This window comes from Phalacrocorax aristotelis, chromosome 3, assembly GCF_949628215.1.
Source record: "Phalacrocorax aristotelis chromosome 3, bGulAri2.1, whole genome shotgun sequence".
Taxonomy (NCBI): Eukaryota; Metazoa; Chordata; class Aves; order Suliformes; family Phalacrocoracidae; genus Phalacrocorax; species Phalacrocorax aristotelis.
In genome coordinates this window covers 38,896,600-38,911,404 of record NC_134278.1, presented here as the reverse complement: position 1 = coordinate 38,911,404, position 14,805 = coordinate 38,896,600, and the positions used below count along the sequence as shown (strand labels likewise).

The following is a 14,805-nucleotide window of genomic DNA, read 5'->3' as shown; positions in this document are numbered from 1 at the left end:
GCGCTCCCTGCGCTGGGTTAACGCCAGGTCCTGTCTACAACCCCGTGCGACGGGGGAGCCGCTGGTGCCGTTCCCCCTGCGCAGGTGGGCAGCCACCAGCCCGCTCCTAACGGAGACGGAGCGAGCCGGAGGGGCGCTTTCGGAAGCGGCGAAAGGCAGAGCAGCTCTAAACACCCGCGGGGCGAGGCTGGAGCGGCGGGGTCGAGCCGGAGCCGGCCGCCGGGGACCCCGGGAAGGCTGGCGACCCGCACCCCCGCTGCCCCCCCCCTTCGCACCTGAGCGCCTGCCGGGGTTGCGGGAGCGGCCGGTGACTCAGCTGCGGCGGCCCGGTGTCACCCCACCCCCCCGCTCCCGGCGGGAGCGCCTCGCCGCGGCTCTGCCCCCTCCCTCCCTCGCTCCCTCCCTCCCTCCCTCAGGATCATCCCACCCGCCGGGCGGTCACCTCAGCAGGAGGAGCCGCCGCTTCGCCTCCGCTCCCGCAGCGACCTGACGGCAGTGAGCCTCGCCTCGCCGCGCCTCGTCATGCAAGCAGGGAAGGCAGCCGAGAGCCGGGACGCCGGCCGGCCCCTGCAGGTCACCATGAAGAGGGGCTACGAGGTGCTCCGCGACCCCCACCTCAACAAGGTAGGGGCGGGCGGGGCAGGTGCGCCGCGGCAGCCCGGGTGGCTGGGCACCCAGGGCTCGCCTCCGCGGCCGGCTCTGCCGCCGGGGCCGGGGCCGGGGCCGAGGCCGAGGCGGCGGGGGCGCCGGGTGGCCTCTCGCCGCCACCTGTCGCGGCGCGGCGGCGGGGGAGCGCCCGGCCGGGGCCGGCGGCGGGCCGCGGGCCCGCGGTACTTCCTGCGGGGCGGCCGGGCGGCGCTTCCTCTTCCTTCGGGGCGGCGGGGGGCTCTGGCGCCGGGTGGGCCACCGGCCCCCGCCGCACCGGCCTGGGCCCCGGAGCCCGCCGCGGGCAGCGGCAGCGGCGCCGGCCCCTCCCTCTCCTCCAGAGAGCAGCAGGAGCAGGCTGGAGAGGATGCTGCTGAAAGTTATGCCGCTCTGATGCGAGTTCCCGCTGCCGCGTCGGTGTTCTCCCGGTACCCTTCCTCTTTCCCACGGGTGCCCCACCTTGTTTCCTGCGGAAAAGGCATTTTATTACCAGTATTCGACTTGCGGCTGTAAAATTCAACTCCGGTTTCCTCCCCGCTCAGCATCAGCACACGCAGTCAGCTTTTAAGAGATGCTGTAGCGCAGCAATTCCTTCTTATCGCATCTCTAATTGGCTTAAGGACGGTAATTCAGCTTGATAAAACTTCCTAAACATGCTAAATTAATCTGGCAAAAAAAAGCTGAATAAGTGATTGTTCGCACAGCTCTGATAAAGATGCAAAGTTCAAATAGTAAAATACTTGATTGGTGTGACAGGCCCTGGATTTACAGCCAAAATGAAAAATGGGTAAAGTCAAAGGGAGATGATAAACCACACTAGTATGTGAAGCCTTTGTCAAGTTCTTAGCCCCAACTTTGTTCTTGCATATTACTTTTAATGGTTAGCTTTGGGGCTCTGACTTGTACCTCTGCATTAGAATGTGTATATGGTCATTTTACTTATTGCTGAGTTGTATAAACTGACAGAAACCAAACCGTGTCTCTAGTTTTACTGGATAGGTTGAGTCATCAGTAAAAACTCCATATATTAACTAGATGAATAGTGCTTTTATTAGTCTTGGTGCTTGACTACAGAGTTTCCTCAGAGGCTGTCTTATGTCTCTCTGTGTGAGTATAGGCCTGAGAAGGTCTCCTGAGGTCAGGTGGAAGGAAAACTAACCAAAATGTAAAACTTCCAAGAAGAAACCAATGAGAGGCTGTTTCGCTTGGGATTGGTTTTAAGCAGCTGCAGTATTCATGGAAAAAGACCGATTCAGAATAATGAGGAAAGACAACCAAACAAAAAATAAGACTTACCCTAAAACGTGTTGTATAAAAAGTGCTCTGAGGCAATGCAGGCATATCGCTACCTTTTGTCCTCAAACATCATACATCTTGCCTTGGAAGAGCATACTTGGAGGCGAGGTGCTAAAGAGGAAAGATCTTGCTTGATTTCCTTGGCTTAGGCTTTACTCTTCCCTTCCTCCTTAGCCGTGGTGTAGCATATATGTACTGTGCAGCAGAGAAGCAGGAAAAAGTAGTTATTAATTACCAGCCACATCTACCCAGCTAGTGCAGAGCTTGGTGTTGGAAAAGGTCAGCTGAAGTCTCTGGTCTTTATGGCTGAGGAGAGTCTGGTGAAGAATGGGTAAGCCAGTTTTCTGACTTAGGTGATTTTTTGTGGGTGTGGATGTATTACACCCTACTATATATATACACCACCCCCCACCCCCTAATGTAAATATATTTTATTGCCAAATATATATATATGGGCAATAAAATCAAATATGTTGAGGACTGCCAACGTGGTTGCCAGTTTGATAGCTTGTGGCCTGCCAGTACTGAGAGCTGGTACTCCCAGTTCACTTTCTATTGCCAAGGCTGTTAAACAAGCATCAGATTGCAGAGATTTGAATTTGAAGTAGATAAAATATCCGCTTTAATGATTCTAAAGTACAGGGATTGCTTGCAGTGCTGCAGAAGTGCCAGAACTTCCTGCTATCTCCTGGGCCCTGTCTAAGAGCTGCAATACCTCGGCATCAGCACTTTCTTTGGATACAGTGCCAGTTGTAATAGTCCTGTTTGCATATACTTGGCAAAAGTAGACTGTAAGTATTGACTAGTGGTACCTAGCAGTGACTCATAGAAAAATAAGACAAATTATGTTTTCAGGGACTCCTAAGCCAAGACAGCTGGCCTGTCAAGCAGGTAAAGTTGAAGTATGCCCATGGAAGCCTGGCGTTTACGTCCTCAAATAATGCATTGCTTTTCTCAGACAAGTTGAAAGGAAAATTTTACAGGGAACCATTTATACTTGGATATCGTTAAAAATAGATCTAGGAAGAAATAAGGAGCTAATTTTTTTTTAAATACCTTTCTCCATTTAGTGCTCCCGCTCATCCAACAATAAAGCTGAATCTCTGCACTCTCAGTGCATATATGGCTTTTTATACTTAACCTTGATGGCTGTTGAAAAGGTGAGAGAAAGGGCTGTGGGAATGCCAGTGTATACACCCAAATTTCCTCTTTTCCACTTCTACCTGGACAGCAAAATTTCCAGAACATACTAAGCACTGAAGTGTGTTGAAGCCTTAGGCAATGTCGTTCTTAAATCTGTTTTGTTTTACTTTGTCAGTAATTCACAAACGTACGAACTTCACCAAGGAAAAGCATCATAAAAATGTTCGGTGGTTTGGTTGGTTGGTTGGGTTTTTTCCATGCTGGGACATTTTGCCTACGTATGAAGCCATTGCTGCTTTTACAGGGTCACTGCGTGGTTTGTCCTATCTGAGCAGCGGTGATGCACCAAAAATCATGAGGAACAGCGGATCGTAACACACCGAGTTTAATTACTTGAGGACACATATCCAAGTCTATGGACAATAATCACGATTCCATTTATTGTCTGACATTTTAGGTCCGTAGTGTTTAAAAGTGTATTTAGAACCTTTTTGGTAATTGAGATTTTTTCCCCCTCAGGCAATTAAACACATAGTAAGTAGCAATTACAAGGAAAACAAACACAGTTTCACTTCTTTTTCACTGAAATAGATTGCAACAGAAACCTTTGGCTGGAAGTTGTATGCTCTTTAAGCTGATGAGTTACAGAAGTGTGAAAGTAATTTGGTCTACTCCTACTATAAATCTAATTTATGCTTCAGTGCATGAGTTTGTGATTTGAAAGCACACAAATAGTTTAATGTTAAACCTTCATTTTTTTTTTTACCTTTTAATATTGTTTCAACAAATCATAGTTTCCCACAAGCTGCTTACTTTCAGAATCTCAATGTGAAGAGATGCAAACATGTATTTCAAACTTTTCCAATAGCCTGTATTAGTTGCCAAGTCTAAACACTTTCCTAATTGAGAAACTTTGCCATTGGAGGAGTGCTTTGCTTCCAGGCTGCTTTTGTATTCTTGCAGAGTGATTCAGTGAGCAGGAAATAAGTGATTCTATTAAAGTGAAGTGCTGGAGGGCTTTCTTCCCTCCCCAGCTGCTTACTTTTAACCCCTCTCCCCTGACTGACTGCTGTCACCATTGCTGAGTAGTGCGCTTCTAACTGTTGGCCCTTCTTTTTTCTTTCCCTTTATTCAAGTTGTGCTAAAACACTGGAGAATTTCAGAACAGACTGTCTGATGGGGCTGATAAATGTCCGAGAGCTCCCGATCTCAGTCCTACCTGTAATGGCATTGATGTTTTACTCTTCCCACCTCCTGCATGTGATGCCCCTGGATCTCAACTAAGCAGTGACATTAGCTGTTGGCTGGAGTTGGCTGTCAGTCCATTGACTCACTATGGGATTTACTATACAAGAACCATACTGGAATAGACAAAAGGTCCATTTATCCCAATGTCTTATTTCTGACAGTGGCCAAACTGGATCCCTCAGGAGAGGTAAAAGAGCAAAGGACACCTCTAGTGATACTTTCTCAGAATAATCAATTCCAGGCTGAGGGAATGAGCAATTTACGAGGGGGTTATTAAGATATGAATGCTTGTCTTTCCTATCAGGTTACACATGCTATGTGTACTAATTTACTAAAGAACAATTGTAAACTTTAAAAAATTAAATTAAAATCATTATCTGAGCTAGAGAGAAGCATGGACTTCCCATTTTGCCCCTATGTTTTTGACAGTGGGAGGAGAATACCCATGAAATACAGATATATTTTGTTCTGGATACAGTTAGTTGCTTCACTAAAATTAAATTTCATTTTGAGAAAGCGTAGTCAAGTGATTGGTGGGGGTGACATAAAAAAGGTCTTACGACTTTGACATTTGTTCATGAGCCTGTAATAGGCCTCAGAAAACCCAGACCTCAGTAAAAAATCAGAAGCATTCCAGGGAGATTTTCTCTATCTGATGGGTAGAAGAGAAGAAACATTTAAGAAGCTCCTCTAAATAAATCTATTCCTTTATCAAATATCAAGCAGTGTAAGTCTTTTTTGCTTCCGTTGGTAATGTTCATATTTTCACATCTTAAACTCGTGTGTACTTTGGCTGGGTTGTCTGGAGAGTTGCTTTTGCCTTAGCTGTAGACAGATATTCATCAGGTTTTTTTTTCCCCCAGAAGGTGGGGATAAAAGGGGGAAAACGCTCCTTACAATGGCATATTAGGAGTATCTATGCTAATTAGTAAAATAGATTTTCTGGAGGTTACTTGATATTGTAGCAGATGATTTCATATTACTTGGTGGTAGGTATGATAGCATCTTTTAGATTGGAAGATGGTCAGCTCCATGTGAAAGTAAAGGTAAAATTTACAGACATTTTTGGGGGGGTTTAGTTGCTGGTCACTCTCACTGTCTTCTACCTCCTTTTTTTCCTGTAAACTTTCTGCCCTTTACAACTTTGTAGTTTTTAGCAGTAATATTTCCCAGTTCTTATCCCTATCAGATCACCTAGCAGAGCAGTTCTGATCTTGATAGGGATAAGCATATGCTATTTTTCTGGTCCTTGACAAGAGTAAGTGGTATAGTGGTTGTGCCAGCACAAAAAGAAAATCAATCTGGTCTTTGTCTGAAACCTTTTAGAGTGAACCTGTATCTATTTTGCCTGCATGTTTGGTGAGCATTGCATTTTTGATCTGTTCCTGGGGTCTCCAACGCTGGAGCTGCTGTTCTGTGGAACAGCAACCTAAAATAGGAGGCTCTTCAAGTGCAAGGTCAGTTCATACCAGAGCTGTTTGCTCTTTAACAATCAGTACCGTAAGTTGCAGACCAGCAGAGCTGCAGCTACCTTGTATGCTTGGGTTTTGGGCAAGGACGTGAGCTCAGCGATGGTCCACTGGTGGGTGCCATAGGGCTGGGTGAGGAGGTTCTTACATTGCTAGTATATTTTCCTTTCTTGAAGTCACCTTCTTGAGGTGTGACAGAGGAGCTGTGATGCAGAATGGTTTTTGTATGAGTGCTATTATTTACAGTATCTGTGAAGGGGCTTTAAAAATTAGTTCCATGCTTTTTTCCACCTTTCTTACTTTAAGGCAGGTTTGCCCTGCCTAATCTTAATAAGGAAAAAGTCTTGGTAAAAGCAGTATTTCAGTCAGATTATTCTACCACTATCTTTTATTTTATGTATACAGCTTGCAGCTTTCATTGCCTCCTACTACTTTGTTCCTGACCTAGTGGGTAAGTTGCTGTGGTTGGTGTTATATTCTTTTCTTACTGTTGGCCTTCAGTTCTTTGCTTGCAGTTATGAAAAAGAGTGCTGAGACAGCAAGTTGGGAACAAACTTCTGTGACTTGAATTAAAAGCAAATAAAATGAAGGACAAGAAGTTACGTAGTAAGCTATATAGCAGTAAGAGCAACTGAATAGTGGTATAAGTTGTCACAAGAAGCTGAAACCTAGAATTTTTTTGCTGTGAAGCTGTTTCAGGCATTAAAAACGCTTTTCAGTTGTGTAAGTTTCTTGTCAACTTAGTAATTGAACACAAAGTTGACCTTTTTTCTTTAGACTGAGGGATCCTACGTCCACAGCTTATAAATGCTACTTGAATAGAAACATTAATCCTGGCACAGGGCACCTTGCAAACAGGATTTGTGTATTTAGAGCAGGTTAAATGTGCTTTTCTACACTAGGTTTTATAGAGATGCTGGACACAGAACTCGGGTGTTGTGTTTTTAATCTTACCGATGGATGCTTACAACAAGTAGGATAAGAGCTCACTGAGAAATTGTACTTCTGTCTAGATAAAATAAACTGCAGAGAATAATTGTGCTTTCTGCAGAAAGTGTATCTCAGAGTACAGAAGTTCTTGTTTTGCGTTCTTCACTTTAGATATCCAATTCTGCTGAATCAGGTTCTTGTGTTGAGCTGCCTCTGAAAAAGAAAGAAGTTGTGTCTGTAGCAGGCACAAGCTTCTCTCCCCTGGCTCTGCTTCCCTCTCTGGGGGGGGGAGGAAGTGAAATGTGTGTGACAGCAATGTTTCTTATTAACCTGTGACCCCAAGTGAAAATTTGCCATCTGAGCCTTTTCATGCCTTTCCCTTTCCTTCCTTGCCTGCTCAGGTGAGCTGTGTATTCGGTGCATGACTTGCTTGTGGCTGCCGTAGCCCAGGCCCGCAAGGGTTGATGTGGGGTTTCATGCTGAAGGTCTCATTGCTCCGTGCTCTGATGGCTAAGTGGCCCATTGCCATTGTGTTAAATGTGTCACTGATGGAGGTCTGAAATAAAGTATTAATACCCTTCAATTAGGTCCTTCTGTTAGGTTTGCATCAGAGAATTTTACAGTGGAGCAGCTGTTTCGAAGAAGTGTCAAAAGCATCGTTTGCTGGAGGATGTGATTCTGAAATGTCAGCCACAGCAGCAAGTAGTTTGTGCTCCCTGCAAATCTGAAGAGCTCTTGTGAGGTGTCCTTTGTGCTCCCCTGGCTGAAGCAAATGCATGGTGGTTGCCTGAGAGCTCTGTGGCCCACTGTGGCTGGAAGAGTAGCGTGGAAAGGGGGGAAAAGAACAGTCATAAGAACACTGTTGGGTTTGAGTGCCTGTGTAATGAGATGCACAGGGTAGTCTGTTCACTCCCATATTCCTGAAACAAAGAAAGAAGAAATTGTCTTCTGTGATCATTAGTAGGAGTGGGACATTTAACATGTGCTGAAACCTCTAGTGGGTTTGGGGCTATTTTGTTTGTTTGGGTTTTTTGTGTTTTTTTTTCCCCCCTTAATGATAAAGTTGGACAGGGTGGGATGCTTTAAAAAAAAAAAAAAGAGCAGACCAATTCCATTTGTGGTGCACAGGTCCAGTCTCAGGAAGGACCTGCTGCCTATTAAGTGCAAGCTGGGGAGTCATGGATGTCCATTAATCTTCATGCATTCATTGTCTTCATTCAGCACGGCATTAAGCCCGTCCCACTGAGACAAGCACCTGTGGCCTTCTGACCCAGAGATGTACGTACATGCCTCTCAACAAGGCTTTAGTGCATGGAACTGAATTTGAAGAATTGTATTTTTCTTTGCAGGGTTGCTGTGATATCACAGAAGCACTGGTATGTTTCAAGCATCAGTTAATTAGATGGTAAATAGGTATAAATTAAGGATCCCTTGGGTTTAATGAATAGTGCAATATTTGATCACGCTGACATACACACATGATCTTCTGTTAAAAAGATGTTGATTTGTGAAATTACCTTAAAAAGACTTTTCCAGTGAAGTCACTGAGGCCATCCTTTGAGGAAGGCTTGGTCTTACACCTTCTGAGCATAAGGATTTGGACTCTTTTCAGTGGTGCCCAACGACAGGACAAGGGGCGATGGGTACGAGTTGGAACACAGGAAGTTCCACCTGAATATGAGGAAAAACAACTTTCCTGTGAGGGTGACAGAGCAGTGGCACAGGCTGCAGTGAAACCCACCTGGATGTTGTCCTGTGCCCCTGCTCTAGGTGCACCTGCTCAAGCAGGAGGGTTGGACAAGATGATGTCCAGAGGTCCCTTCCAACCCCTACCATTCTGTGATTCTGTGTCTTCAGCAGGAGGTTTTGTGAGATCCAAAGCTATCATATGACTAGGAAAGGTGCCAGTTTTGGGAACATGCCCTGTGACCATCCACAGGGTCAGCTTCTGCAGAAATGGCTACGTCTCTAGTAGCACAAACCAGATGTTGTAACACCTGGCGCTGTGTGCGTGTGCTGGCCGGTGAGATGCCGCATTGCAGGGGCTCTGGACTATGCTTCTAGGCTTCTTCATCTTTTCTGAATTTTTCTGACTCTCTCCTTTGCCATGATTAAAACCAGTAATACAGTTTGACAGTTGCAGGCCATGAGTTAAGCTTTGAATGTCCTCTTTCATGGAGGGGCTTTCTCTTTGTGTCAGGGCAGTGCAGGCCAGGTTGGTGACTGGCAGTAGTTCTACAGTATTCTCTCTGTTGTCTGGTTTAAGACAACATCAAAGGGCTAGATTTGGTGTAAGAAAAGGCAATAATATGTTGTAGGATTACCAATTTGTCATATATGGTAGCCAAAGTTTTCTACAGCAAAGCTGCAGACAAACTTGAAACAGTAGCTGCGTGTCTGCAAAACTGGGATAGGTGGGACTTGGACTAAACTTCCCAAAATAGGCCTTGGAATAAACTTCCTAATGGACAGGTGGAGATAGCAAGACTACACATTAACTTCTCAGAGACCAGGCAAAGGCTTTGGTGCTCCCAGTGTTTTTCTTGAGGTAGGAATTCAAATCTTGAAATGAAGATGCTGACAGTTTCTAGTCAGAGGCGGAGGATGAATTTGGCTTGACGCTAGAATGTTCTGCCTTATCGTTCATGGAGAAGGGTATTGTGCACAGTCAGCATCACAGCTTCCTAGCAAGGCTTGCAGACATGAGAAGTCTACCTTACCCAATCGATATATAAAGATGTGATATTTACTGTGGGTGTCCTATTCTCAATAACTATGAATTGACTTGTGGTTCTGAAATTGCAGCTGTGCAGGCTCTCTGTGGAATGTGCTGTATGTCTGTTCCTCTTAAAAAAAAATCAAAGTCATAAAGTAAAGAAAAATAGGGGAAGCCATCTAATAGATACTTTTTAAGAAATTGTTGAGATATAGTTGAATTGTTTGTTAATGTTCACCCTATGTATCCTGCATAGATTGAAATTTTGTCAATCACTCTTTTCTTTACCTTCCCCTTTCTCCCCCTCAACAGCAATTTTATAAGTAGCATTATACCTTTAACTGAGAAGTAAATGATTGCCATCAAGCATATTGACACTCCAGAAATTTACATTTTTAGAAATATTTCAATTTTTTTTTTCTAGAGCCAATAGTAGAATAATGAGATGCTTTCAGAGAGGTAAGGAAATTGCTATGCAGTTATAACATGTTGGGTCATCTTTTTGACTAATTTTCATTATTTCATGACATGTAGCAAGATAGTAGGAATTTTAAGACTGCCACTAAGGATTGTCAGTGTGATGCACATTACAGACACCTCCGGCAGCCAGGACTGCTGTGATACACAGCCATGGGGAATCTAGGTTGGACCATAATCACCAATAAGCTCATGGCTCTCATGAGGATGATAAATTTGTGTAGGGTGAGATGAGAGAAATTTTTTTAGTAATGTAAGCTGAGAGTAAATTAATGGTAGAGGAATGCAAGAGGGGAAGCTGCTGCAAAACTGGCATGAAATCAGCACTGCTGCATTTATCCTTTAAAAAAAACCAAACCCCTTTGTCACTTGGAGAGTTTGAGCACCTTTAACCTCCACAGACTTCCAAAACTTGATTCCTAGCAGCCCATTTAGAAGGAAACATCAAAATATTCAAATATTTGCAAGAGAGATGTTTTTGGCTAGTCTGACCTTTTTTGAGACTAGTCTAATTTTATCTAAAATGATGAATATTATAGTATCTCATTTTATGATTAATTATGATGACTTTAAATAGTCCAAATCTTTGGGTGATTTCAGAGAAAAAAGAATGCTGTGGAGAAAGCTAAATGTGTTTTTGTTAAAGACAGATGTCTAATGTAATATTGTATAAGAATTATTTTATGCATATTTCTCAGTATATATTTTTTAAAATTAAAAAAAACCCTGAATTGCATGCATAAGAAAACAAGTTTTGGTCTTGCCGAGCTTAAGCTTTGCTAATATAATTCATTGCATAATTCAGGAAGCAAAAATCCTGACTCAGAGGAGGAGGTCACAGGGTACCCTGGAGGCAGTTCTTGCAGGCACTGTGTACTTTCTGTTGAAATCAGTGTCTGTAGTTTACTTGGACACTGTTAGTGCCTATTCCTGTGTGAAACACAATACCCTGTGCAGGACTTGAGGTTGTTTACAATGTAGAGGAAGCGGAGGAAGTGTGGAGTAAACACTTTTTATACATAAAGAATACATAGAACTGAAAAAAACCCCATCATAATTCTCTTATGCTTTGAATACTTGTGGCTTTCAGCTAAAGATACAGAAATATATCAGGATGTATTAATCTGGTATAAGAGTTCAGGAAGCAAATTCATCACTGTTTTGCTCTTAAAATATAAATGAGGCATAGAGGAGCAATGCATTTTCATAGAATCATAGAATAGTTTGGTTGAAAGAGACCGTAAAGATCATGTAGTTCCAACCCCCCCGCCATGGTCAGGGACACTTTCCACTAGACCAGGCTGCTCAAGGCCCCATCCAGCCTGGCCTTGAACACTTCCAGGAATGGGGCATCCACAGCTCGTCTGAGCAACCTGCTCCAGTCCCTTGCCACCCTTATATCTAATCTAAATCTACCCTCTTTCAGTTTAAAGCCATCACCCTGAGTCCTATCACTAAATGCCCTTGTAAAAAGTCCCTCTCCAGCTTTCTTGTAGGCCCCCATCAGGTACCGGAAGGCTGCTATAAGGTCTCCCCACAGCCTTATCTTCTCCAGGCTGAACAACGCCAGCTCTCTCAGGGTGTCTTCATAGGAGAGGGGCTTCAGCCCCCTGACCGTCTTCAGGGCCCTCCTCTGAACTCACTCCAGCAGGTCCATATCCTTTCTCATTGCATGCTTATGGTTAGGTTTTTAGTTACTTTATTGTTCAAGTAACAACTGTTGCCTGTTTCTGGCTTAGAAAAACTGACTTTTTTCTCTAAGTTTAATATTAAAACTGAAGTCACTGTTCTGCCTCTTCTTTTTGTGTATTCATAAAATAAATATCCCTACAAGTGGTTTGAAAAATTGCAAACACCTTTGGTTCAATGTAACTTTTCTTAAATACACTCAGTCTTCAGTTTTGAGTTAGTATTTTAGGTTCATCTGTCTTGTTAATGAATTGTGTGTATCTTTGGAATGGAGTAGGTGCTATGAGGCGTGATTTTGGCATCCAGTTCAGATGGGGCATCACAGTTCAGCTTTCTTCCTCTTGTCGCCCTCCCCTTTTAAGTTTGCTTTTTGGCATGGAGATTGCATAACACAGAATCACTGCTTTGCAAGAGAAGAGCAAGAATTGTTATGAAATACATAATTCCCTTTTCCACAAAGGCAAAAATAATTTTGGCTTCTACTAATGACTTAAAAAAACCCCTTTCCCTAAATCTGTCCTGGAGATGAGTGCATAGTGGTGATGATGAAGCATGTTATAACATTTTCAGTACTAGTGTCTAGCTGACTTACTGGATTTCTTCGTCTAGACACCTGACTTTAGAAAGCAGATTTACGTGTGGAGGTGTAGTTATGGAAGAGGCAGTAAAGCCTCTTTAGCTAAATAGTACCAAAGACCTCAATGGTTACAGATAGAGCTCAGAATAGAAGAACACTGTATTGCTAAAATAAAATGAGTACTGGAGTCTGTGAAGCACTTAATGTTTTTTGATTTGGCTTGAATGTCTTCAAATCCTGTATGATGTTTTTTGGAGGGATTGGACAAGTAGCAGGGCACCTGAAGCAGAGGAAGCATGTTTGTGTCGTTGGTAGGTAGTGATGATGCTTCTGCATCTTTGCTTCTTACACACACTTCTCCGCTCTGTCTTTGCTTAAGATCTAAAGAGACTACTTTCTAGTTAATAAACTTAGGTTAAAAATATGAGGTGTTAAAATGCAGCACTTCACCAGCTGATTAAATGTATGGTTCTAAAACTCTAAAAAAGGACTTTTCAAGATGTTGTAGGACCTTTTTGCCATAGTTAAACATGTTAAAGTTACAACTGAGTTTCTCTATGTAAAGTAGAAGAGCAATTTAATAGCTGAGAAAAACATTTTAAGATTCTTTGAAGTACAGAATTTTGAACTGTAATGCTGACATGTTCAGAATTTTTAGTCCATGATAAATGTGTGGAATAAAATCCTTGTTGGATTTCAAGATACTGACTATTGAAAGGTAAATTTATCTGCTGATATTTATAGGCAAATGGAAGTTACTATGAAAATACATTTGAACTCTTGATTTTGTGGTGTAGCAGTAGTTGGAGTAATTCTGTAAGGTCCTTAGGTTTACGTAATTTTGGTTTTGCCCAGATATAAGCATTGTTAAAAGTCATGTCCTGGGAGGAATGAAGAGTGTTCTGCCAGGGGATTGGGATGCAGGCTCTTGGACCTTCTGCAGGAGTGAGATCTTGCAGCGGTTTATTCCCCCCTCTGCCTGGGCTTTTCAGTCTTCCTCAGATCATATGTTTTAGGTGACTGCTTGACATCTTTATTCCCAGCTTTCTCTGAAGTTCTTACCTTGCTCTTGTTTGTAGCCCAAGCGGGACAGTTGTCCTTCTGATTCCAACACAACTCTGCCGTGGGATGTTTCAAGTCACCTCTCTCCCAGGAGCGTGTCAAAGCTCAGTGACGCCCACTTTCCACCTTCTTTTCACCGGGGTCCTTGTTTTTTCAGGCTGCTGCTGAGTGTAGATGTCATTTTGCAGACTTCATCTAAAGCTTTCAGGCCTGGTGAAGGAGAGCTGGTTCACCACTATGCTTCAAAGCTTTTCCTCTGCACAGGGTATTCGCTGAAGTTCTTTGAAAAAATTTGCTAGAGTTTGTGTGTAACAAACATCTGTTCATGAAGTCAATGAACTTTGGTGTATTATTTCTATGCAAAGCTTATGTGTAACAAGAAGCTTGAGGTAATACGATTTTTAACAGAATTCTAGACATTAAGACACCCGCTGTTTGTCTATTAAGGCCTACAATTTTTATAGTCTTAGGAGAGCATAAAAGCAGTATGTTTTTTTGTGTTGTTGTTTGTTAAGATTTCATGCCAAATTCTCTAAGGATGATGCTTACCAATTGCATTGCTTTCTCTAAGACAAGGCTGGATAAAGCCTTCCTCTTGCTCATGTGGTAGGGGATTTGGCATGGCTGTCTATTTATTAGGTCAGTCAAGGGTCAGGTAAAGAAATAAGGAATGGCCCTTAAAATAGCTTGATAATTCAGATTTTTTAATTTTTTTACTTTGTATAGAGCATACAAATTCTTAAATTTAGAACACTGCAGTGGTTGAACTAAATAAACTGATTATAGGTGAGAATAAATAAATGTAGGTGAGTCTGTGTAAACAGGTATCAGAAAAGATGTCTTACTCACTGTACTGCTTTTTTTCTGCATCAAAAGTGGCTTTTACCAGGTGCCCTCAGCAGCTCCTTGAAAGGAACACTTTATCTAAGCTCAGTAAAAGTAGAACATCTCACTTTGCATCTCGCCTGGGGAAACATAACCGGTCCAGCTCTGTCTCATAGCCACTGGCCTTGCGTTTGCCAGAAAAACAAAAGTGTTCCAGGTCAGGTGTCTGCGTTAAACTGTTTGAGGTACCGAGATCTTGCGCTTCTTGGAACACATGGATAAACTCAAAGTAGGAAAGAAAAAGTGAGTTCTTCCTTCTGAGGTGTAATCCTTCGGGGGGGGGGGATAAATCTGTAGGATAAAGAAACACACCCTTCAAACTAACATTATTTCCTAGACTTCTTAGTTTTGTGTAGTTTATGGTAAGAAATAACTTTCTCTGGTTCTATAGTTACCAAGTCCTCTTTGTTCTGCAGTAAGGATGTAGTGGGTAAAACACCGGTAAGAATAATAGATGAATACAGGAAAGTACAGTTTAGTTGTCATAACGTTCGACTAGCAATTTAAACAGTGTGCGTGACTAACAAACACCCTTCCTGGTTTGCTTTGAGGTACACTTCACAACTCTTTAAATGTATGATTGAAGCTTTCTTTGTGTTACTTCAGAACTATGTAATGAGTTTGAGTACACACATCTTCCCCCCTTTAATTAGTGAGCTCTACTTCAG

General features: G+C 43.0%; 1 protein-coding gene across 1 annotated transcript in view; it reads left to right on the top strand.

Annotated features, from left to right (window-relative positions):
• The first annotated feature begins 431 nt into the window (after positions 1–431).
• The window catches only part of ME1 (malic enzyme 1), a 184,057-nt gene continuing 169,683 nt past the window's right edge, over positions 432–14,805 (top strand). The window contains exon 1 of the mRNA XM_075087175.1: positions 432–624. Within this exon, the coding sequence (XP_074943276.1) occupies positions 523–624 (102 nt within the window). The 5' untranslated portion in view covers positions 432–522. The remainder of the gene's footprint in view (positions 625–14,805) is intronic.